The sequence below is a fragment of the Apis cerana genome, linkage group LG11 (genome assembly GCF_029169275.1).
Source record: "Apis cerana isolate GH-2021 linkage group LG11, AcerK_1.0, whole genome shotgun sequence".
Lineage (NCBI taxonomy): Eukaryota > Metazoa > Arthropoda > Insecta > Hymenoptera > Apidae > Apis > Apis cerana.
Genome location: NC_083862.1, coordinates 12645683 through 12670118, shown reverse-complemented (window position 1 = coordinate 12670118; position 24436 = coordinate 12645683). Strand labels below are relative to the sequence as shown.

The 24436-nt window shown below is 38.0% G+C and overlaps 1 protein-coding gene across 4 annotated transcripts in view; it reads left to right on the top strand.

The window, feature by feature from the left end:
• Positions 1-24436, top strand: part of LOC107995096 (pseudouridylate synthase RPUSD2) — a 122445-nt gene that overhangs the window by 85105 nt on the left and 12904 nt on the right. For all 4 annotated transcript variants that reach the window (XM_017052344.3, XM_017052345.3, XM_062081980.1 and 1 more), the window contains one exon: positions 11821-12043. In XM_017052344.3, the coding sequence (XP_016907833.1) occupies positions 11821-12043 (223 nt within the window). The remainder of the gene's footprint in view (positions 1-11820; positions 12044-24436) is intronic.

Sequence of the window (24436 nt, the reverse complement as noted above, 5' to 3'; positions counted from 1 at the left end):
TTCGCAACGAAACGATCGATTCGAAAAATTTGAAATTCAATTAAAATTAAATTTCCCTCCCCCATTCATAAGGAATTTCGCTCGATGGCGGATAATTTTCTATTCTATTCCGGGCCCGGTTTCAAAATTACAAAATGACGCAGCGTATTTAACAATCCGTCGAAATTTGAAAAGAAATTCACGTACCGCGCGTACAATACACTTGGCGTATAATATTCCACGAGATTTCTATTTGCAAGATTAATTTACCGATGAATAATTTCTCTCTGCATTCTTCTACATCCACCACCGTGCCGGCTCAATCCTAAAAAGAGAGAGAGAAAAAAAAAGAAATGGAACGTGAATGAACTTAAATTCACTTTATCTACTACCAGTGATCTCGCGAACACTCGTTCATCCAAGGGTTTTACGACTGGATCGAGCTTATTACACGATACTCGATACGGCGCATGAATACGGAAAACCGTTCGTTTCAAGAGATATCGGCCGGCTCGTTCATGGTGATCCGATAAGAGTAGTGCATGTGTTCCCTCGCATGCTTATGGTGGACACGCTAAAATCCAATATTAAACAGGCGACGGGTTGAATAATGCAGTGTGCACGACGAATCGAGGTGGTGGATTGAGGTGACTTGAGAAGAAAAAGGAAAAAAAAAATGCGATTTGAAGATGAAATTGAAGATAATATTTTTCGTATTGTGAAAATATCGCGACGATAACAGATTAAAGATCTATTGTATAAATGTAGTACTATGAATCGAATAAGTATCGCACAAACAGTCAAACAGAAGTCATTCGATGATACGGTTCGCGTAAAAACATAATTTCGAGTTAATGTCATTTGTATCTTTGTAAATTTGGACGTCTGTCGAATGATATCGGGTACGATACGATGGAAATTATATTAAATATTTAAAAGGAAGAGAAAAGAAATGATTGCGATAACGCGTTGATAAAAATAAGGAGAAGGAAGAATTGATAAAAATAAAAGGAGGAGAAGGAATTGATAAAAATAAAAGGAGGAGAAGAAATTGATAAAAATAAAAGAAGGAGAAGAAATTGATAAAAATAAAAGAAGGAGAAGGAATTGATAAAAATAAAAGGAGGAGAAAGAGGAATTCATAAAAATAAAAAGAGAGAAAAAAAGAAGAGAAAAAAATGATTGCGATAGCGCGTTGATAAAAATGATGAGAAGGAATTGATAAAACGAGGAGAAGGAATTGATGAAAATAAAAAGAGAGAAAAAAAGAAGAGAAAAAAATGATTGCGATAGCGCGTTGATAAAAATGATGAGAAGGAATTGGTAAAAATAAAATCAGGAGAAGGAATTGATAAAAATAAAAGAGAGAAAAAAGAAGAGAAAAAATGATTGCGTTGATAAAAATGATGAGTAGAATTGGTTAAACGAGGAGAAGGAATTGAAAAAATAAAAGGAGGAGAAGGAATTGATAAAAATAAAAGGAGGAGAAGAAATTGATAAAAATAAAAGAAGGAGAAGGAATTGATAAAAATAAAAGGAGGAAGAGGAATTGGTAAAAATAAAAGGAGAAGGAGGAATTGATAAAAATAAAAAGAAAGAAAAAAAAGGAGAAAAGAAATGATTGCGATAACGCATTGATAAAAATAAACAAAGAAGGAATTGATAAAAATAAAAGGAGGAGAAGAAATTGATAAAAATAAAAGAAGGAGAAGGAATTGATAAAAATAAAAGGAGGAGAAAGAGGAATTCATAAAAATAAAAAGAGAGAAAAAAAGAGAAAAAAATGATTGCGATAGCGCGTTGATAAAAATAAAGAAGAGAAGGAATTGATAAAAATAAAAGGAGAAGGAGGAATTGATAAAAATAAAAGGAGGAGAAGGAATTGATGAAAATAAAAGACGGTAAATTGGTAATTGGTAAAAATAATTAATAAGAATAAAAGCAGAAGGAGAAATTGATAAAAATAAAAGGAGGAGGAGGAATTGGGAAAAATAAAAGGAGAAGAAATTGGTAAAAATAAAAGAAGAAGAGGGAATTCATAAAAATAAAAAGAGAGAAAAAGAGAAAAGAAATGGTTGCGTTAATGCATTGATAAAAATTAGGAGAAGGAACTGATAAAAATGATGAGAAGGAATTGGTAAAACGAGGAGAAGGAATTGATAAAAAGAGAAAAGAAATGGTTGCGATAATGCATTGATAAAAATAAAAAGAAAGAAAAAAAAGGAGAAAAGAAATGATTGCGATAACGCATTGATAAAAATAAACAAAGAAGGAGGAATTGATAAAAATAAGGAGGAGGAGGAATTGATAAATTTGGATGGGAGGAGGAATTGATAAAAATAAGGAGGAGGAGGAATTGATAAAAATAAGGAGGAGGAGGAATTGATAAAAATAAGGAAGAGGAGGAATTGATAAAAATAAGGAGGAGGAGGAATTGATAAATTTGGGTGGGAGGAGGAATTGATAAAAATAAGGAGGAGGAGGAATTGATAAAAATAAGGAAGAGGAGGAATTGATAAAAATAAGGAAGAGGAGGAATTGATAAAAATAAGGAGGAGGAGGAATTGATAAAAATAAGGAGGAGGAGGAATTGATAAATTTGGATGGGAGGAGGAATTGATAAAAATAAGGAAGAGGAGGAATTGATAAAAATAAGGAGGAGGAGGAATTGATAAAAATAAGGAAGAGGAGGAATTGATAAAAATAAGGAGGAGGAGGAATTGATAAATTTGGGTGGGAGGAGGAATTGATAAATTTGGGTGGGAGGAGGAATTGATAAAAATAAGGAGGAGGAGGAATTGATAAATTTGGGTGGGAGGAGGAATTGATAAATTTGGGTGGGAGGAGGAATTGATAAAAATAAGGAGGAGGAGGAATTGATAAATTTGGGTGGGAGGAGGAATTGATAAAAATAAGGAGGAGGAGGAATTGATAAAAATAAGGAGGAGGAGGAATTGATAAAAATAAGGAAGAGGAGGAATTGATAAATTTGGGGAGGAGGAGGAATTGATAAAAATAAGGAGGAGGAGGAATTGATAAAAATAAGGAGGAGGAGGAATTGATAAAAATAAGGAAGAGGAGGAATTGATAAAAATAAGGAGGAGGAGGAATTGATAAAAATAAGGAGAAGGAGGAATTGATAAAAATAAGGAATAGGAAGAATTGATAAAAATAAGGAGGAGGAGGAATTGATAAATTTGGGTGGGAGGAGGAATTGATAAAAATAAGGAAGAGAAGAAATTGATAAATTTGGGGAGGAGAAGGAATTGATAAATTGATTTCTTTAAATTAGATAATAAAAAAGGAGAGATAATAAAAAAGGAGACTTCGTTATTTTGAATTTTTTTCAATTCCATAAGGGAAACATTCTTTGCTGGAAAACTGTGAGTCGGTTATAAAAGAAAGAAAAAAAAGTATCGATTTGTATCGAATGAATCGATCGGTGGATCACTTGATATCTTTTCTCGTTCTTATCGCGATAACGGGTTGATACAAATAAGTAGGTGGACGGAATTGATAAATTTGGGATGGAGGAGAAATTGATAAAAATAAGGACGTGGTGGAATTAATAAAAATAAGGAGAAGGAATTGTTAAAAATAAGGAGGAGGTGGAATTGATAAAAAGAAAAGGAGAAGGAATTGATAAAAATAAAAGGAGGAAGGAATTGATAAAAAGAAAAGGAGGAAGAGAAATTGATAAAAATAAGGAGGAGGAGGAATTGATAAAAATAAAGAGGAGGAGGAATTGGTAAAAATAAGGAGAGGAGGAATTGATAAAAATAAGGAATAGGAAGAATTGATAAAAATAAGGTAAATATCGCGATAACAGATAAAAATAAGGAGGAGGAGGAATTGATAAATATAAGGAAAGGAAGGAATTGATAAATTTGGGGTGGAGAAGAAATTGATAAAAAATAAGCAAAGAATCAACAACGCACGTATTTCTGAGACTGAGATTATCGAAAATTTTCATTTTAGCACGCGAGACGTGATTCATGCGTGGGCAAAAGCGCATACTCGATAACGACCGATGCGCAAATATTTAATGATATTTCGCGCAGCCTATCCATAAATTTTGCAGGCACCGGCGATTATCCCCGTTTGGCCGTGGCTGTTATATACTATTTTATACATGATTTTCAAACCGTTCGAGGAGGGAAGGTTCGATCGTGGACACATTTGCCTCCGAAATTGGCCGCGAAGCATGTTTAATCGATCGTTCAACACTTTCGTTACGAGAGCCGGATATGTACGTGCTTAAATGCTCCGATGATCGTTCGTCGAAAGCGTTATCTGTGCATTTTCTCTTCCACGAATATATATGTTTATGAATTATAAAATACGCGAATTGTAATTGTAAATTACTTTAATTTTTTGCTCTCGATACTCGAGGAAGAAGTACATATGGTTGATTCGAAATTTTTCCACATCTTTCTCTCGTTAAAATTCGACAAACCTTCGAGTTTGAATCAGCTTCTTCTTTACGATAAATGCTTTATACGAGGTCCAGAGAAGTTGCAACTCGTCCGATTACGTATTGAGTTATACTACTTGCGAGAGAGGAGTCCGTGGCCGGCCTTTCGCCGAGGATGTCCTCTTGGAATTATCAACTCTGATTGCATATTATACCAATCGAGCTAAAAAAATCACTCAATTTTCTCTCGTACCTTACCCTACTGTAAAATAAAATAGATTTTGAAACAACGGTTAAAGAGAATTGTCGAATAATATCTATGAAGAGCGTTGTCAAGCGGGATCCTCTTTAAATCCTTAAAGTATTACTCTTCAACGTCCGAAACTTGGGAGCGATAATTATCAGAGAGAAGAAAAGTGGGACATCGAGTATCATTTTTTTTCAAAGGATCATCGAACTGCCGAATATATCTCTGGAATAAATTTTCGCGATCCCACCCTTTTCTTTTTTTTCTTTTCTTTTTCGAAAAGGGAATAGGATGGAGATATATAAAATTGAAATGAGAGTTCGTTATAGAAAAGTACGGCGAAACGCGATTTGCATGAAAAGAAATCGTGACGATCTCACCGAGGGCGCCCGCCCCCTTTCGATTCGTCCGTGTACCGCGAATAGATGGTTGATAACCGATACACGGAACGCGATATAATTCTTAATTGATACCAGGAAACGGTGACTGCCTTTCCGGAAGTGTAATTCGAAAGAGTGTCATTAGCTGTATCGGCTGGATCCGATCTGCACGAGGATTTATTGCAGGATCGATCAGTGGACGGGTAGCTCATTGTTACGTGGCCTTTCGTGACGCTTTTCCTTTTTCTTTTTTCTTTGCATAATCGCCCCATTTAACTCTTTAGAAGAGTGTATATAATTTTTTTCACTCTTGCTAAGTGAATAATTGCAGTTTTTCTAGTAGCTCTTTACCCTTTCAATCACCATTACCATTAATTTTTACAATTCCCCCTATTTTATTCCCAATTCATCCCTTCCCTTACAGGGATAATGCAATTTCTTTTTCTTTTTCTTTCGCAATCAATTCGAGAAATAAGTTAATCCCTTCTCGCAAATCTCCATGCTTATTATATTAGCCACATGGAGAATTGTTGAACAGCGTATGATGTTTCAGACGTTTCCGCATTTATCATCCCCAAACAATCCGGATAGGCGTGTTAACAATGTCCCCCGTGGAAGGGTGTTAATTGCATAGCCGGTCGAGGGGAGTGCATTCCAGCCCCGGATATTCGAGTCTTTGTTTGTCCCTTATAAGCGCCCGATCTTGCATTCATTATCGATCAACAATTTTGTCCTCGAATCGGTCCACGCCCCGCCGTGTACACCGCGTTCAATTTCACTTCCCCCACAAACATTCATTCCCATTACACGCACGAAGCGCCTTCCAGATCTCATCTGTTCCAAATTAACGTTTTATTCGTTGGAAGCGATCGATTGTTAATCGGAAATTTTAATAATCAAACGAAAACGAAATCGAAAGAGTGGAATTTCTTTCACGATATCGAAAGATATTTCGACTCCACATCCTTCGTTCCCCGATTTTACGAACATTGCGAAATTGGCCGAGATTACAAAACGGTAGGAAGAGGATGAAACAAGGGGAGCGAGATACGCTCGACAACCGCAGAGGAGGCGCATTGTTTCCGCGCCGTTCCCCCCGCCTCCTCCTTCTCTGAATTATGCATCGACGGAAAAAAAGGAAAGAAAGAAAAAAGCGATACCCTTGGTTCGTTCGTGGAAAGAATATATCGCGAGGACGCGTCTCCATCGAGGATTAGGTTAGGCTAGGGAAGAGGAGGGGGAATGGAGGACAATTATCCGGTGTAATCGATGGACACGCGGCGTAATTATAGGGAAGCGGAGCTCTGAATTTTCGTTTCGAGGGCAGATGGGGCAACTGGGTTCCAGACGAGCCTCTCTCTCGTGCGTTTACGCTTGTTGTAAGGGTGTAATCGATCGTGTTCGAGGTTTTGGAATGTTGTGCAAGTGTACTGGAAAGTTAATCGTTTCGGGGAAGTTTGTTAGAATTGAGGATAGCTTTAATTGAACTTGTTTCTTCCAAGTAATAATCTTCTTGTTCTCGTCGTCCCTATTATTCGATATATATATATATCCCGGTTATACAAATTTGTTAAAACTGTTAGTAGAGTTAATAGTTTACACTGGCGCATTTTTTGGCCAGATCTTGTATTTCAATTTTATATATCCCATCGTAATATCCATCAAACTTCGATACCAAGTGAAACGTAGAAACCCCTGCAGAGCAATTGGCCAGACCCAGAAACGGTTCTGGTAAAACGTCCGCTAGTAAATTCCGCAGCTCCATAAAACATTGGTCCTCCCAAACGCGAGATATATCTTCCGGTACACACCAATCGTCGAACAAGAGAAATTTTCACGTGTATCGTGTCCCCCTCTCTCTCTCTCTCTCTCTCCTCTCTCTCTCTCTCTCTCTCTCTTTCGCTTCGATTGATCGAACAGTTTCGATAATTACGAAGGCGAAAGTGAATACGGAGTTGAACAGCAAGCAGGAGATTCCTGAAAAGGAAAAGGAATGGAATAAAGTTTTTTTTTCCAGATCGAGATAAAATTATCTCTACGTTTGTTTTTTTTTTTTGTCTTTCGCAGGAAGAGAAATTTTTCATCGATAATTCATTCATATTCAATTTTACTTTTTTCTTCTTATTTCTCCATAAATTATTTTACACCAGTAGAGAATTATTCGATGAATTTTGCAGATGTATCGCGTCACACACAAAATATTGGATATTTTTTTAACGAATCTTGAATATCATCTTCCTCTTGCAGATACTCCTCTCTTCTAAATTCTAAACATCCGTAACTGAAACTTTCCGAGTTAAAGTTTTTTTCAAAAGTGTGAAATCCTTTCTCTTCCCGGAGAAAATGTTCACGAAAACTCTCCTCCTATGATTCACCCCTTTTCTCATTAGAATTTATCGTTTCTTCGAAAAAACAGTATTTTTCCCCCCCATCAGAAAACTCGAAAGAATTCTCGAAAAATTATCCTGTACGCGAAAAAAAAACTTTTTTTCAAAAAGATCCGACTTCTCGCGCGACCCAACAGAAGAAAAAAAAAAGTTTCCCTCGCTGCTTCCTTTCCCCTCCTTCGTTCACAAAGGGAGGGGAGGCAAAGAGAGGGCGCTGTTGCTGGCGAAAAGCGTTTTCCCTTCCCGCGCTCGAGAAACTTGGCCAGTTTCCTCGAGCAGAGGGAGAGAGCGAGGGGAGAGGAGGCTTAAAACCCGCGTCTCGATGGAGGACGACGCATTGTCTCCTCGACGATCCCTTTCTCTCCCCTCTCTCCACGAGCTTCCGACCGCGAAACCTTCCGTCCTCATCATCGACGACGATCTTCAGGGTTGGAAGAAGCTTTGGAATCCCCTTCCCCACCACCACCACCGGTGTCGACGTTTTCGCGCCTCTTGGCACGTTTCACTCCACCCGCGCGTAATCCAGATCCTCGCTCTCGAGTGTTCTGGCCCTGCATCTAAAGTCTTCTCTATCCGTCTATCTACTCGTACACCCTTTATTTTCTCGAGGGTGGCCCTCCCTCTCTCTCTTTCTTCTTAACGCTGGGAATCGTGCTCGATTTTCGCCGTGATCCCCTTCTTTTTCCCCCCTCTGTTTCCTCCCCCTCTCTCTTTGAAATATATTTTCCGCTCGAGTGAGAAGGTTCGCGTCTCAAGAAATTCGAGATGATTTTTAAGCATCGTTTCGAGGGTTAAGCGATAATGACGAAACGATCCAAGGTATTTTCCATTCTGAGGAGAGTTTTCGAGAGAGAGAGGGATTCCTCGTACAGAGAGAAATTGAGATTCGTCTTTTCCTTCTCGCCGCATCCTTTTTGCCGCGTTCCTGCGCGCAATTCCACCTTCGATTCGTGAAAATTCTGCCTTACAAGCTTTCAGAATCGATCAAGCTGTTCTCACCCCCTTTTGAAATCCTCTCCCCTCCTCTGCAAAAGCGAGAAAGAGCGAGGATTGGTCCGAAAGTTGTTTTCTTTTTCTTCCTCTTCCTCTTCCTGATTCGCAATCATCCGAGTTCCTGGTTTAGGATTCCTCCGGCTTAATTTATCGAAAGAGGGTACTGTGTTTACGATCGAGGAGGGATCGGTTGAAAGGAGCCGATTGGTCTCTCCTCTGGCTAATTCCTCGTCGCAATTCCGCCGTCGATTGGCTTGGAATTCGGGGGAGGCCCCCTCCCCCGATTTTTCCTCGATTCCAGCGATACCGTTGCCTTCTCTGTCCCTTCTCGTCTGACCCGGAACCTTACTTTCGTCGTGAGAATATTTCACCAGGGGAAAAATATATATATGTATTTGGCGAATTCTTGATATTTCTGTCGTTATATAAATGATATGGAAAACTAATGATTTATTTGGAATATAAGATATTGGAATATAACGCTCGATGAATTGAATTATTATTGATATTGCCGCGGAAGATTAATTTTATTCCTCGAAACGAACGTTTTTCAAAAATATAACACGGCGTGGACTGTTTTAATAATCGGTTCGAAAGAAAGGATAGAGAGAGAGAGAGAGAGGGAGGGAGAGAGACTCCATTCTCGCAATTAAAATGATTTTTTAATTAATGAAACGGAAGCCGTTCGATCGGCTCGTCGAACCGGAACGGAAGAAAGCTGTCTATCGTGGGTAAAAATTAAAAGAAGTGCTTTTCCTTTTCATGGAGGGAGGGAAATATTACCCTGCAATTTGTGAAGTGGCTTGTGAAGAGGGTGTGTCGTCGAGGCTAGACCCTCTTTACCAAGAATCTTTCCTTCTTAAAGCAACCTTGTTTGCGGATGGACCTCCTAATTAATTCGAACACGGTTGATTAAGTGCCACTGATTCGATCAATCGGTGAATAAAGAATGGAATTTCCCTTAATCAATAGAGGGGAGAGGGATTAATGATCCCTTTTCTTTGAAACGTAATTTACAAATATGTACGAAGTACAGATCAATTCGTATTTTCTTCCTTCTTCTAAATCCTACCTTCCAAAATTTTCCAAACGTTCAAATTACATCGAAGTTTAATCCAAATTTCAATATGGTCGAAAATGATCCATCCATGTTCGTTTCGCGGCGGAAATGGCGAGTTTTCCGGATAGAGGGCGTTACGAACCGGCGGGTGAGCAAGAATTTTCAAATGGAGCCAAACTTCGGATACAATATTATACGATATCATCCTTCGTTCTTTTCTCTTTTATGAGAAAAAAGGATATTCGTTTTTCATTTGCGATTACATTCGAAGGATAATTAAAGGAGGGTGAAATTTAGTAGAAAGGGAGAAGTTGGAAGGAAAAATGAGGTAATTTTTTTGTTAAAAGTTTGTCATTTATGTATGTATATATTATTGTTTATCGATTCGAATTTCGAGAGGAAACGGCTTAAAAGGAAGAAGAAATTGTTTGAAATTTCATCGACGCGTATAGAAAATATTAAATTCGATAAGGGAGAGCAATTATGGATAATCGTTTCAAACTTATTATAACTTTCCGAGAGAGGGAATTATTCATCATTCCACGATTAAAACAACGATAAACAACGATAATGCAATAATCGCTTGCGCCGAATTTCGCCGAAATTCGCGTATCGCGTACGAGCAACATGTCCGATATCTTTATATTACGAACCGGTAAATAATAATTATAATTCCCACTAATTCCTCCTCCAAGCTCTCTTTATTTCTCAAGTAAATAAAAACTCTATAAGAAAAAAAGTAACACGTGGATAAATGTAGAAGGAATAATTCGAAGGAATCGAAATTATCGAGTATTTTTGAAGAAAATACGTTCACCAGGCGTCTCCATCGCTTTCCCCTAGCCTGGCGGGGCCGGAGGTAGCGATTGGCGGACCGTCTGGGGATTTTTGTTGTGATTTACGCGATTGGCGCGATCCGCGGCGGCTTTATTTTCGGCCGGCCGCCGCCGCCTTGCCACCGTGCCAATTTTTAATTAATTACGAAACAATCGTGACACTATTTAAAGGTTGTTATAACCAAGTTGGAACGCGATGAAGGGTCGCGTTTCTATTTTCGCTTACGCAAATATTACGGTACTTTACGATACAAGAAATATCGCCAACTCCGTTCGAAGATCGATCCTTGGTTCGAATTATTGGACGAAAAATTAATTTTTTAAACCAAGGTTTAGAGAAAATTGACGACCGGCCAAATTCGAAGATGCGAACTATCAAGTCTGATCCAAGATTCATATAATTTCGTCCTTCTTGAATCTCTTTAACGCGCTTATTCGGCATTGAAAAAATTATACAAAAGTTGGACTATTCGTAATCAACACGAAAATATTAATCCACGTGGTGATAATAATTTTCCATGCAACCCGTATACGAAAATATAATAAATATAATAAATATAAAATATAATATAATATAATATAATAATATAATAAATATAATATAATAAATATAAAATATTAAATATAAAATAAATATAAAATATAATAAATATAATAAATATAAAATATAATATAATATAATATAATAAATATAATAAATATAAAATATAATATAATATAATATAATAATATAATAAATATAATATAATAAATATAAAATATAATATAATAAATATAAAATATAATATAATAAATATAAAATATAATATAATGTAATAAATATAATATCGCGAAAATAAATACAAAAAACATGTAAATCCAGGACGAGTCTTCCCCTTTGCTGCACGTGCACGACTTCTCGTACGTCTCGTACACCTGTTGTGCACGCGTTCCTTTACGTGCCTCGAGGAAAATTCTCCCTCCGGATCTCGATCCCATTTCCTCCTCGAGCGTATCCCGCATCTGGCCTGCGTCGCGGGTGTACGGTATCGAGCACCGTTTGATCGAGTTCGAGAAGGAGAATTACACGCGCGGTTGCCCTCGCCAAAGGAGGACCGAGCACGGTTTATTTCTTCGAGGAAGCAGTTTGGATTTGCGTGGCGCGCTTCATTTCCAACGAGTCGGAGAGAAGCACGTGGTTCGTCGGAGGTGAACGTACGTTTGATCGAAGAGGCGTGTCGAATGGTAATGTTGTTGCCGCGCAAATTAATGAACCCGATCTATTAATCAGGGGACGAGATACGTTTGAAAATACTTATTACTCTATTCATTTATTCGAATCTCGCTTATCACACCTATTATGTTACACGCTCGAGGATTAATTTAATCTGGAAATTCAAGAAATTTATTTATTAGAATCAAATAATTGATTTCGTATTGATATCCTACACTGTTCGATCGAAATTAAAAGGAAAGAGATTGATCGATAATTAATCGTTATAAAAGCTGCGTTCGCGAGATTTTAATTGGAAGTGAATTTCACAGGGTTGAGGAAAGTGTACCCGTATTACTTCACCTTCACCACGTTCACGAAGGGGAGATGGGTGGGGGAGAAGATCCTCGAGGTGTTCGCGAGAGAGTTTCGTGCGCACCCGGCGGAGGAGTACGAGCGTTGCATCCGTGCCGGCACTTTGACCGTCAACTATCAGAAGGTGGACGTGGACTACAGGCTGCGGCACAACGATCTGTTGGCCAACGTCGTGCACAGGTAAGGCGTTTCTCTTGCAATTTTCTTTTTTTTTTTTACCTTCCTCGCAAAATCCTTACCTTCCTCCCCTCCACCTATTATTACACATTATTACATTCACTCACTCGAGCATTATGCGAACTGTTGGATCATGACGACGGAATATTATGCGCGAATTAAGATAATCGAGAATTATTTTTCATCCGTTTCCTCCTCGTGTTTCCTCGGTGATTCGATTGATTTCGAAATTTTTTTCGCCGGCAGCCTGGGAGAAGATTGGAAGATAAAGAATGAGAAAAACTCGATACGGATATTCCGCCCTCGTCAAATTTACCGAACGCTCGTCCGGCTGATATTCCTCCAAATGGAAAAGTTCCAAGTTCGGCAAATTCGAATTGAAATTATATCGTCATAGGCTGGCTCCTTTGCATATCTCTCTCTAAAATCGAGAAACTCCTTCTACTCCTTCGTAGACGAGGGGAGATGCGTTTATTTTCCAGCACGGTGGAAGGATTTGTCAGCCATTTGTAATTCTTCTTCATCATATAATTGTGGAATATCCAGTTTGTGAACGAATAGAAATTGAAATAAATAATATATATACATATATATGAAATAATTTGATTCGATACACAAGAACGAGAAAGAACACAACGTTAAAGTAATCTAATCTCGAGTGAATTTTATCGAGAATGCGACCTTAAGAGTGGCTAATGTATTTTGTGCCACTGTTAACGTTATTCTCGCGTGCATATTATTATTCTTGATATCATTATTATTATTATTATTATTGTGTGTATACGTTTGAGTAGTTTTAGTGGCAAAAAAGGGAAAAGGAGGGGGGGAGGGAGGGGGTCAAGAGTTCGGAAAAGGGAAATAGATGGAGTTAAAAATAAAAATTGTTGGTCGTTGGTGATTTATGTTACTCGACGTTTCAAATGCGGCAATTGTACAGAGACGATTCTATAAACTGGGACGACGAAGCTATAGCTCTCCCCTGGAGGGGAAATTGAATGGCTTAACGAGCACTATTTTTCTATGCTACGAGATTTTTCTCGAATGCGACGTTTCCCTTTTCTTCTCTTTCTCCTCTTCCTCTTTTACCTTGACGTTACGTGTCTCTCGACGAATCGCGCTTTTTAACAGCTGTTGTTGTTCGTGTGAGGATTTCAGGATGAAATTTGTAGGCAGGATCGATAATTTTTAATAGATTTTTGGGAAAAAATTTTAGATCTCTTTCGTTCGTAGTCCATTCCGGTGCCACGGGAAAAATCGGAATTCGAAATATCCCTAGACATCTATCTCATGTATAATTCATATCGGTTCGTACAGGAATAACGATCGTTAATGATATTTTATGCCTCATCAATATCGTTTTATTGAAAATAGCAGCCGATATATTCAATACATATTTTTCGCTTTAAGCGAATGTCCATCGTTTAAAATCCACGAAAAAATCTATCAAACAGCATTTCTCGATCGCCTTTCAACTTCATTCGAACGGAAAACGCAGGAAAATATTATCCCGTAACGCACAGAATTGGAATTTCAAATATCCCTAGGCAACCACCAAACATCTCCCCATTACTTCTCAACTTTCGCTCTAACGGAAACGGATAAAAAAATATTGCCCATACTCACGTTTCATGAGTGAATCGGAATTTCAAATATTCCTAGATATCCACCGCGTCTCCATCGTTCCCCCTCGTCGAAACGATCTTCTAACCGATAAAAACCCGAGAAGTTATTGTCCAAATTATTCGATCCAAACAGAATAATTTGAAACTCCATAAAACATCTCTCGATCACCTTCAAATTTTACTCGAGCAAAGATACATTATCTGTATCACGTAACGAGAAAGTTAGAATTTCAAATATCCCTAGACTCTTTCGTCTAATAATATTTCATCGAAACGATTTTCGTATCAGAAGAAATTATTGTTATTAAATTATAATTATTGGATCCACGAAATAAAAATATTTAAAACTCTCGATCATCTTCAAATTTTACTCGAGCAAAGATATATCATCTAACGAGAAAGTCCCTAGACTCCAATAATCGAACGTCGAAACGATCTTCGTAATAAAAGAAGTTATTATCATTCTTCTAATTATTGAATCCACGACTCTCGATCATCTTCAAATTTTACTCGAGCAAAGATACATTATCTGTGTCACGTAACGAGAAAGTTAGAATTTCAAATATCCCTAGACTCTTTCGTCTAATAACGACGAAACAATTTTCCTCAGAAGAAATTATTATTATTCTAATTATTGGATCCACGAAATAGAAATATTTAAAATTCTCGATCATCTTCAAATTTTACTCGAGCAAAGATATATCATCTAACGAGAAAGTCCCTAGACTCCAATAATCGAACGTCGAAACGATCTTCCTAATAAAAGAAGTTATTATTATTGGCCTAATTATTGGATCCACGAAATAGAAATATTTAAAACTCGTGACAATCTCTCGATCACTTTTAAATTTTACTCGAGCAAAGATACATTATCTGTATCACGTAACGAGAAAGTTAGAATTTCAAATATCCCTAGACTCTTTCGTCTAATAACGACGAAACAATTTTCCTCAGAAGAAATTATTATTATTGGCCTAATTATTGGATCCACGAAATAGAAATATTTAAAACACTCGATCACCTTCAAATTTTACTCGAGCAAAGATATATCATCTAACGAGAAAGTTAAAATTTCAAATATCCCTAGATTCTTTCGTCTAATAACGTCGAAACGATTTTCGTATCGGAAGAAATTATTATTATCCTAATTATTGGAAATAGAAATATTTAAAACTCTCGATCATCTTCGATATCATCCGTGTATCACGTAGCGAGAAATTCAGAGTTTCAAGAGTTCCCCTATAGCGAAAGTTGTCCTAATTACTGGATCCACGAAACAGAACAATCTCTCGATCACCTTCAAATTTTACTCTTCTAGCAAAGATACGTTATCTGTATCGCCTAACTAAGAAAGTCAGAATTTCAAATATCCCTAGACTCCTCCCTCCAATAATAACGTCGAAACGATCTTCGTAGAAGAAGCTGTTATCCCAAGTCGGGCAAAATAGTCGGCAGACTGTCGACCGGATGAAAGAACGAGTGGCGTGGTGGGGGGAGACCGAGGTGCACCGAGTGTTCCAAAGTGCGAGCAGACAAGAAACCGTGCGCGTTATCCCCGCGATGGAACATCCTCGCTCCTCGTGTGTCGAGTATATCCTTGGCACGGATATAAAAGGAATTCGTGCCTCGGTTAAACGCGCCATCGCCCAACGAGGCTTCCATTATCAGCGTGCGGTTATCGTAGCGAGCGTAGTTTCAAGGATGGAAAAAGACACGAGGAGAAATGAGGATTAGCGGAGAGTATTTCGATATTGTGTTTTTTCTTTTTTTTTTCTTTTTATTTTTTGAACGTGCGAAAAGAACTGTGGAAAAGGAAGATGTAGAGGAAGAAAATATTTTGTGTTCTCTCCTTTTTTTTCTGTTTTTAGTTGTGGAAAAGGAGGATAGAAGAGAATCGAGAATTTTTATTTTCTTGCATATTTGGAAATGATTGTATAAATGATGGTTTTGGAGAAGAAGTTCATTCGTGGACTTTACGTAACAATTGGGAACATTTAGTTGACGGATCGATGCAGATAAATGAATATATATATATTTACAAAATCTTGCTCGTTATCAAAATTAAGAATTATAACAGAGACGTATTATTAACAAAAAAAAATAGATATAACGAGGATAGAATTAATAAAAGGAAAACACGCAATGGAGAACCTTTGCGTGTTGAAAATGATTACGTAAGAACTTCAAAGATCGTAATACAATGTAATATACAAACCTGTTTAATTTCTTCTCTTACTCTCTCGTATACGTATTTTTCTTACATTTCATATTTATCGTCTAAAAATATATCCCTTTTAACGACTGAATAGAAATTGCGTTTAAAATAAAGTAAGAAATTTACTCAAAGAATAGTTTTCCTGTGAATCACGGTGAAACGAGATCGTAATTAACAATCGACTCGTCGGATTTGTAGAGGAAAAAAAAATAAAAAAAAGAAAAAATAAAAAACAAGAAAAAAAAAGGATAAAAATATTCTCGTCGTCTTCCAATAACGATAATCGCACCACATTTTTCCCTATCATTCTATCTGCATCTTGAATCGCGTGACATTGAATTTATTTCATCGATCACGTCGATTCCTCTACTCGGCCACGCATAATATCCAGGCCAGTGGCGCGGGCCTCGTTCACCGTCTGCCATTTTAATCACGAGCTGATCAAATCGAACCGACGGCGGCATATTTTAAAAAAAGAAACGATCTCCTTTATTTCTCGACAGAGATACATATTTCTTCAACAAGATTTCTTTCTTTTTTTTTTTTTTTTTTATAAGGAAAGAATCGAATACCAAAATGAAAAAATTAATTTATCCTTTTCGTAAAATCCAAAGTTCTCAAAGAGTAACACGAAATCATACGAAATTCGAGGAGGGAATTCTCGGGTCTAGGAAATGACTCGATTCGGGTCAGTCAGTGATACAATGAAACTGGATACTGACGTCATTGATCGAGAAAGATAACTTTTCGATCGATCAATTTCAGAAACTTGAAGAAAAATTTAATTCTTATTTAAGATCCCCTTAAATTCCGTTTATGGTCGTCGAATATTCGCTCGACAATTCTCTTGGATTTCTTGGAACGAGCGTTAATTGCCGCGACATTTCTGGAGCCAGTCGCTCGAGGAAATCCTCTTCCTTATTTAGAATCCGCGATTCGCCTCTTTTTTCACTCCCCGCCGGGTAGATTTGCCCGAATCACGAAAGTTGGCTCGACGAGAAAGTTGGATTATCGATCGATGGATGGAATCGCGAGATCCGTCGCTTGAATTTTTGTGCGTCTGTCCACGATCGGAACGGGGCTCAATCCCCTCCTAATGCTCTTTGCTTAATGCTCGAACTTGATATTCTTGGCCAACCGGTCGTTTTAATCCTGTTGAGCGTTTCAGAATCCTTGGTACGAGGCAACTTTTAATTTCCAGTTCTTCCATGATACAATCCCTTCTAAATAACACATCGTGCGTGTTTGCATCATTGTATCGATCTAGCTTTCCTTCGAGTTGTCCAATTATCATCGCAATAAAATCGAAATAAGACTGACGGGAAGAAGGAGAAACAATAATGCATAAAAATGTCCCTGTTTCTTTCTTCTACGTATCGATTGGATCTATTGAAATCATATATTGGAGAAGCATTAATGATTCATCGAAGAAGTGAAGTTTCTTTTTTTTTTGATCGATAATATTTCCAGGAGCAAACGCTCGATTTTTTTAATAACCTTTCTCTACGATTATCGACCACGCTTTTGCATTTATCCCCGATCTTGTTTCAAATTTCGGGAAATATATCAAGTCGAAACACGCGATCTCTCTTTTATCATTCCGATCGACTTTTATTCTCCCGAAACGACCGCATTCTTAGGCAAATATTTTAAAATTCTGTGGAAATTCTAGCGAAGGAAATTTCACAAATTTCACGAAGCGAGCGATCGAGGAGAGTTCGTCGCTTCTTACTATTTAACTCAAAATTCCAAAGTAATTTTCGACAATATTTCTTTTGCGTCCGTGTTTGTTGCGACAAGTTGGAAAATCGCGAGGGAGAGGTTGGTTACGCACGATGTACAATTCGATGAATTTACATGTTTTCCGGCCGGGATAACAGTGATCCGAATTTATTATCCGTAAATTGGATTGACCCCATAATACCCCTTACTTACATTTGCATACTTTTATCAGAATCTATTGCTCGGAACGGTTTCGTTCAACTGGATACGTCCTCTGTCAATTCGGGGGACGATTCTATCGAGCCGAGTTCGCTCGAGTTGGATTGATTTAACCCTTTCCTCCGTAAGTGGCCCTTGTCCTGAGTCGTAGAAATGTTATTCTGAAAATTTTTCGGGCGATGAAATTCGAGCGAAGATGAGTTTGATCTCTGAGGAGAAGATGAAGGATAATTTGGATTTGCTCCCATTTATTTAATTTAATTATCAAAATATCACTCAAAATGAAGGTATATATAAACTTTTGTTTTTCCACGATAGATTTGACTTTAGTAGACTTTAATATCCGACAAATCTTCCTTACTTAGATACATAAATGCGTGGAATCGTTTTAAGAAATTCAAAGCTGCTCGATTTCGAAAGATCATTTGTTTCGAGAATAAAACGAGACGCAGTGGGTTAAAAAACAACAAGCATCCCCGAGTCAATGAATTTGCATTTCACGAGGACACCGAATTAGTTGCGTTAGCCATTGGACACGCGGCACCGTGAAGACGAGGGATTGGCTCGAAAATTGTGGAAAGATTAATTGCTCGTCATACGAATTTATTTATTATCCCCGCCGCGTGATAAATCGCTCTTGCCACCGGACCGTTCCGTACTCTAGAAGCGCGGCCTCTTTGTGCCACATTGTCGCGAAAATTTAAAACAGTCCTCAATAATCCGCAGCGGCCATTTTTTACGCGCGCGCGAGAAATTTATTGTTGTATCTCAATCCAAATTTCAATTATTAATACCTTGGCAAGGATCCTTTTCGTAAAAATTCCTTCCAATTTTTCTCGAAGATAAAACGCGCGTGGATTGGACGATTAAAAATTCCCTTTTCCCTTTATACCGCTCGATCGTACGTAGGAGTCGATAATAAAATTAAATATCGAGCTTTCAGTCTCGAAGGTTTCGGTTAAAACCGGATACCATTCAAAGTATCGTAATATTTGCGGATCCATTGAACCCTGTATGCCCCCCTCCCCCTCCCGGTTTGTAACAGGCCGACGCTTTTTCAATACGGATCGTCCAAGCGATTTTGTTCCAATGGCTTTTATAATTTACACGTGTGCTCGGTATCCGCAGACACAGGCACGTGCGCACAATCGTGCGAGTATCGACGAGGAGAAGTTTGTTGAGGCGGAAAATAAAAAAAAAAAAAGAAGAAGGAAGGAGATCGAAGAGAGGAAAGTGAAATTACGTCGAGGCTCGGTGATCGAACGTTTCTGTTTCTGTTCCTTTTTTTTTTTTCGAAGTATGATGCTTTTTACGGCGACGACGATCGAACCGGTTGGAAACTGGAGTGGCCGAATCGAGGAAAATTTTCACGATCCACGTCAACCACTGCAACTCGACGACGTTCCCTTTTTTTTCTTTTATTCTTTCAAGAGCACGTGGAAAACGTATAATAGGCGAACGTATTGTATTTTTCAAAATCAATCGGAATTCGGTTTCTCTTTCGCAAAGTGTTTCGCGATGTAAATCGTTTTAAGTAATTTTAAACTCGAGGAAGCTGGAATGATTTTTTTCTCGTACGATGTTGATTCTTCAATAAGGAATTGGAAGAATTTAATTAAAATTGATTCTCGACCATCTTCAAAGAAATGGTCGGATATCTATGTTTATACCTGTTTGCACGAGTTACGTTTTTATGCGATTCTTTTTTAAAAAGGCTCTATCGTAGTTTGCTCATTTGAATGATAAAAAGAGAGAAAGGGAGAGGGAGCACTCGAAGGATCTTAAAATTCAATTGCAAGCAATTAAAACGTTTATGAGGACGGATTACTACTTCATGCGTGGAAACACTTGAGAGATATCGTTACGAGAGAGAGAGAGAGCTGCGTCTTTTGTGACGATTTCTTTTTTTCCTCTCCCCGTTTCTTCTTTGGATATTTCCCTTTCGAGAAATCTCGTTTCATTATCAAAAGGGTTTCTCTCGTCCCGTCTTGTTAACGTTCCTCGGTAATTTCGTGATTTAACTTTGCTTGCGTTCCGTGGGTTTATGGTTTATTCGAGTTGGCGACGCAGTGTGTGTCGACGCAGCACACGCATATATATATATACATGTATACGTATTTCTGCAATTTCCGACTCGGCACAGCTTGTAAATTCAGTGAATTTCAGAGTTGCTGAAACTCGCACTTGAACCCGTCGCTTTTCGAGCGAACTATTGTGAACTATTATAATCTTTCTTTTTTTTTTCTAACAAATATATCTTGTATGATTAAACGGTGTTTCGTCGCGCGTAATTTTGCAATTCGTCGTATCGAGATTGCCACGAAATATAATTTGAAATTCCTCGAGATGTAATATATTTATAATAGGTTTTTGAAATTGGAGTTACTTTTCTATTGCTATGAATTTTTCGCTGATATATCGTATAAAATGGAAAAAAGGAATTATATCGTTATATCTTAATTTAATAACATCGACTCGGGGAATTCTTCATCCGCTGACAAGCGGCTGAATAAAAATCGAGACGAAGAAAATACGTCGCAGCAATCCTTCTTCATTAACAAATAATACGCGACTTGAAATTTAAAATGCTTATTTCCAACGAAATAGACGACAATAGAGAGGAAAGGAATCGCATCAAATTATTACAATAATCTAAACCAAAACTAAAAGACCAAGGGAAAAAATGATCCAATTATCCGATTATTCCATCATCGTTAACTGATAATACATAACCTAAAATCCTTATATTTCCATTTCCCCTTTTGCCAATGAGAATCACATCAAACTATTGCAATAATCTAAACTAAAAGTAGAAAACCAAAAAATGATCCAATTATCCGATTATTCCATCATCGTTAACTGATAATACATGATCTAAAATCCTCACATGAAACTATTGCAATAATCCAAACCAAAATTAGAAAACCAGGAAAAATAATTTCCTTATCTACCTCGTACAATTATTCAATTGTTCCACCATCAATAACCGATAATATACGATCTAAAATTTAAAATCCTTGTATTTCCATCCTCTTAACTTTTTGAATGAAATAGACAACAATAGAAAGAGAATCTCATCAAACTATTGCAATAATCTAAAGCAAAATTAGAAAACCAGGGAAAATAATTTCCTTATCCATCTCGTGCAATTATTCAATTCCATCATTCTAAAATTTAAAATCCTTGTATTTCCATCCCCTTAACTATTTGCCAATAAAATAGAGAAAAGTGGAATCACATCAAATTATTGAAATAATCTAAACCAAAAGTATAAAACTAAAAAATGATCCACTTATTCGATTATTCCATCATCATTAATAATACATGACCTAAAATTCTTGTATTTCCATCCCCTTTACTGTTTGCCAATGAAATAGACAACTATATGAAATAGACAAATAGAGAGAGAATCTCATCAAACTATTGCAATAATCTAAATCAAAATTAGAAAACCAGGAAAAATAATTTCCTTGATAATTCACCTCGTGCAATTATTAAATTTAAAATCCTCGTATTTCCATCCCCTTAACTATTTGCCAATGAAACAGACGACAATAGAGAGAAGAGGAATCGCATCAAACTATTGCAATAATCTGAACCAAAATTAGAAAACCAGGGAAAATAATTTCCTTATCCACCTCGTCCCTCGGCAATTATTCGATTATCCCATCATCCCGAAGCCACCATCATCCTCGAAACTTGTTCCTAAACTCGTCCACCCCTCCCCCATCTCCCCTCCCCTCCTCCTCCTCCTCCGTGTACCAGCCATCTTCTTCGACTCGAGGAAGATTACAACGAAATCTCAGTTTCTCGTACGAAACAAAGTGACGTAACAGCTTGCTTAACGAACCTGCCTCGCATCGGTGGTTAATTCTCAAAGATAGAGGCAAGTTGGCTGTGCGTGTTGCCTGCTTAAGTCGAGCAGGCGCGAGCAGGGTGGGCGTCGAGGGCGAATCCCGGCGACAGGTTGATTTATTACCTCTGACCGATGATATCTATGCGGGCGAAGGAAGAAAACAAGCCACGATCCCCAACCCTCTCCACAGGGGTCTCTCTCTCTCTCTCTCTCTTAGTATGTATTTATCCGCGATGATCTCGTTCTCCGGAGCTTTTTCGAGACCTTCTCCACTCACGCAGCGAGGTGCACGCACGCCTTCGCCTTCGGTAAATCGATCCTCCGGTAAACTCGCTCCTTGATCGAGTTAAGAGGTTAGTTAACGTTGGGATCGAAATTTTCCACCGAAATGGCAGGGTATTTTTGGCTGGCATGGAGAATTTTCAGAATTTTAACACTGGATTTTGTGCTTAGAAATTGCTAATACGCAAATATTATGGAACGTTATTTTATTATTTTATTATTTCTGGATGTTGTATGCCTATTTCTACGAAAATCGAAAAAATTTTAATCTATACAGATCAGTTATTGGGAGATAACGGTGAATTTTGCAGAGAAAAGAAGTGATTTTTGAAAGCGAATCTGTCTTATTGTATTTTATAACGTTTTGTAAAATTTGTAAGTTTAGGAAAAATTTATTTTCGTTATATAAGTGAAGATTTGAATTTTTCAAGGTATTTTCAAAAAAATATATTTTTTTACATTTATATTATTATAGGCGAGTCTTCAAAAGACACGGAATTGATAAAAAAGAATAATAAGAAGAAAAAGCATAAATGAAGATCAATCTGGATTCTGATGTAAACGAATTAAGCGAGGAAGAATTTGACAATATAAATTGAATATTCCGACGACAGTGGGAATGAAAATCATCACATAAAAGAAAAAGAATTTTCTCTTAATTGAAGAATCAAACAAACAAAATACCAGCTTCATTGCATCTAACGTTAAACCTAACAAGTATATATCCAAGATAAAAAATCTATAGACTTTAAATGAATAATTTACAAAAAAAGACGGATTTAAAAGAAAAGATATACAATCAATCCATCCGTGAATCTAAGAGGAAATGTTGGAAATATTTTGGACGTTCGTTGAAATTTTATTCCGATTCAATGTGATTTCGATTCGAAAGAGACAGGTGTTCTTTTATATAAAATATATAAAATACGGTGTTATCATCTTCGAACCGGCGAGCTCGAAAGACGAATGAATACATCTTTGCCGTCTCATCAGCTCGAGGTCAACTTTCAGCCTGGCTTCATCAATCTCTTTTTCGCCGACGAGCAAATGTTCTTCTTGTGGAAAATCTCGCTACTCGACGAGTCTCTACTCCAAAAAGTTTCGATAGATTCTCTCCCATCAGAGAGAATCTTTTCTCAAATATACGTATATCGCTATCTAAGCATGGTACAATATTAAAAAGCGAAAGGTTAATCGGTCGAAATTCAAAGAGCTTCTTTTAGGGGGGGATCTTCCGGCGTACAATTTCTTCCGTATTTACGTTCTTCCTTGAGCAGAGATTGCTCGTCAGAGAGGGTATCTCCGCGATTTCTTCAGTCGGGGAGAATCAAAACGAGCACAAAGGGGCATCTCGTTCACAAAGGGAACTCGAAAGACTGGCTTCTTCTTTTCTTCCTCTCCCTTTCTCTCTCTCACTCTCTCTCCCTCCATTTTTTCCTCCAAACGTTGAAAAAAGTATCCTAGAGCTTTCGTTCCGTTTCGTTTCGTTTCGTGGCTGTTCCGCGGCAGTTTCTCCTCGACTGTTCCGGTCAAGTCGAGCTTTTGTGCCGGCGCTCCTTCGATTTCCCGACCGGTTTTCCTCCATCGTCGGGAATTACGGGACCCATTGTCCCGTCTCCCTTTTCTCTCGTGAACACGGCGAAAATGGGGGGACGATGTATCGAGCCGACAAAAGGAAATGGGCTGAGAAAGGAAGAAGGCCTCGGCGAGGAATGATCTCCGCTGTTCGCTTCTTCGTTCGTTTCGAGAATCGCCCGCGAGGAGAATCGCGATTCTTTCCTACCCGATCGAGGAAAGAGGCGTATTGTATGCAATTTCGTTTCGAGTAATATAACGATTTTGGAAAAACATTTGAATCGGATTTTCCTAATTGTAATTGTACTCGTTCGAATGTATAATTTACGAAAAGCAAAAATAATTGCAAAGAAAGAAGGGAGGAACGAATCCTTTAACTCCGAGAGCCACTCGAAAGGAATTGGGGCAGATTCGGTCGGATAAATTACCGAGTCGCATTACCATTCTCGGGACATTCTCCAGCCACCGAATTTCCAGTCGGTGGACGGAATTATATGGGGATGGTGGGCGCATAAATTCAAGGCTTGGTTTGCGGATGAGGCAACAACTAGCTTTCTCCTCCTCCTTCCGCGAGTTCCAGAGACGGCTGCCAAATTCAGCAACAAGTTCACTTCCGTAACAGGCCAAGATATCACGGCCACGAGCAACTTCTCTCCTCCTTCTCCTGCTCCTCCTTCATCTTCTCGCGAAGGAGAAACGTCGATAGATAGGTTGTATTTCTTGGCAGCCAAACGTTGTCACCGATCTTGCGTCGATTTCGAAGCAACAAGTACAGCCGTTTCCGTTTGACTTTCCGCCCACACATCCTTTGTCTTCGTCCCTCCAGATTTCCCTTATCTCCTCTCGCCTTATCGCGGAATTTTATTCTGCACCTTCTTGAAGATTAAGTTCGACGCGATTTCGCG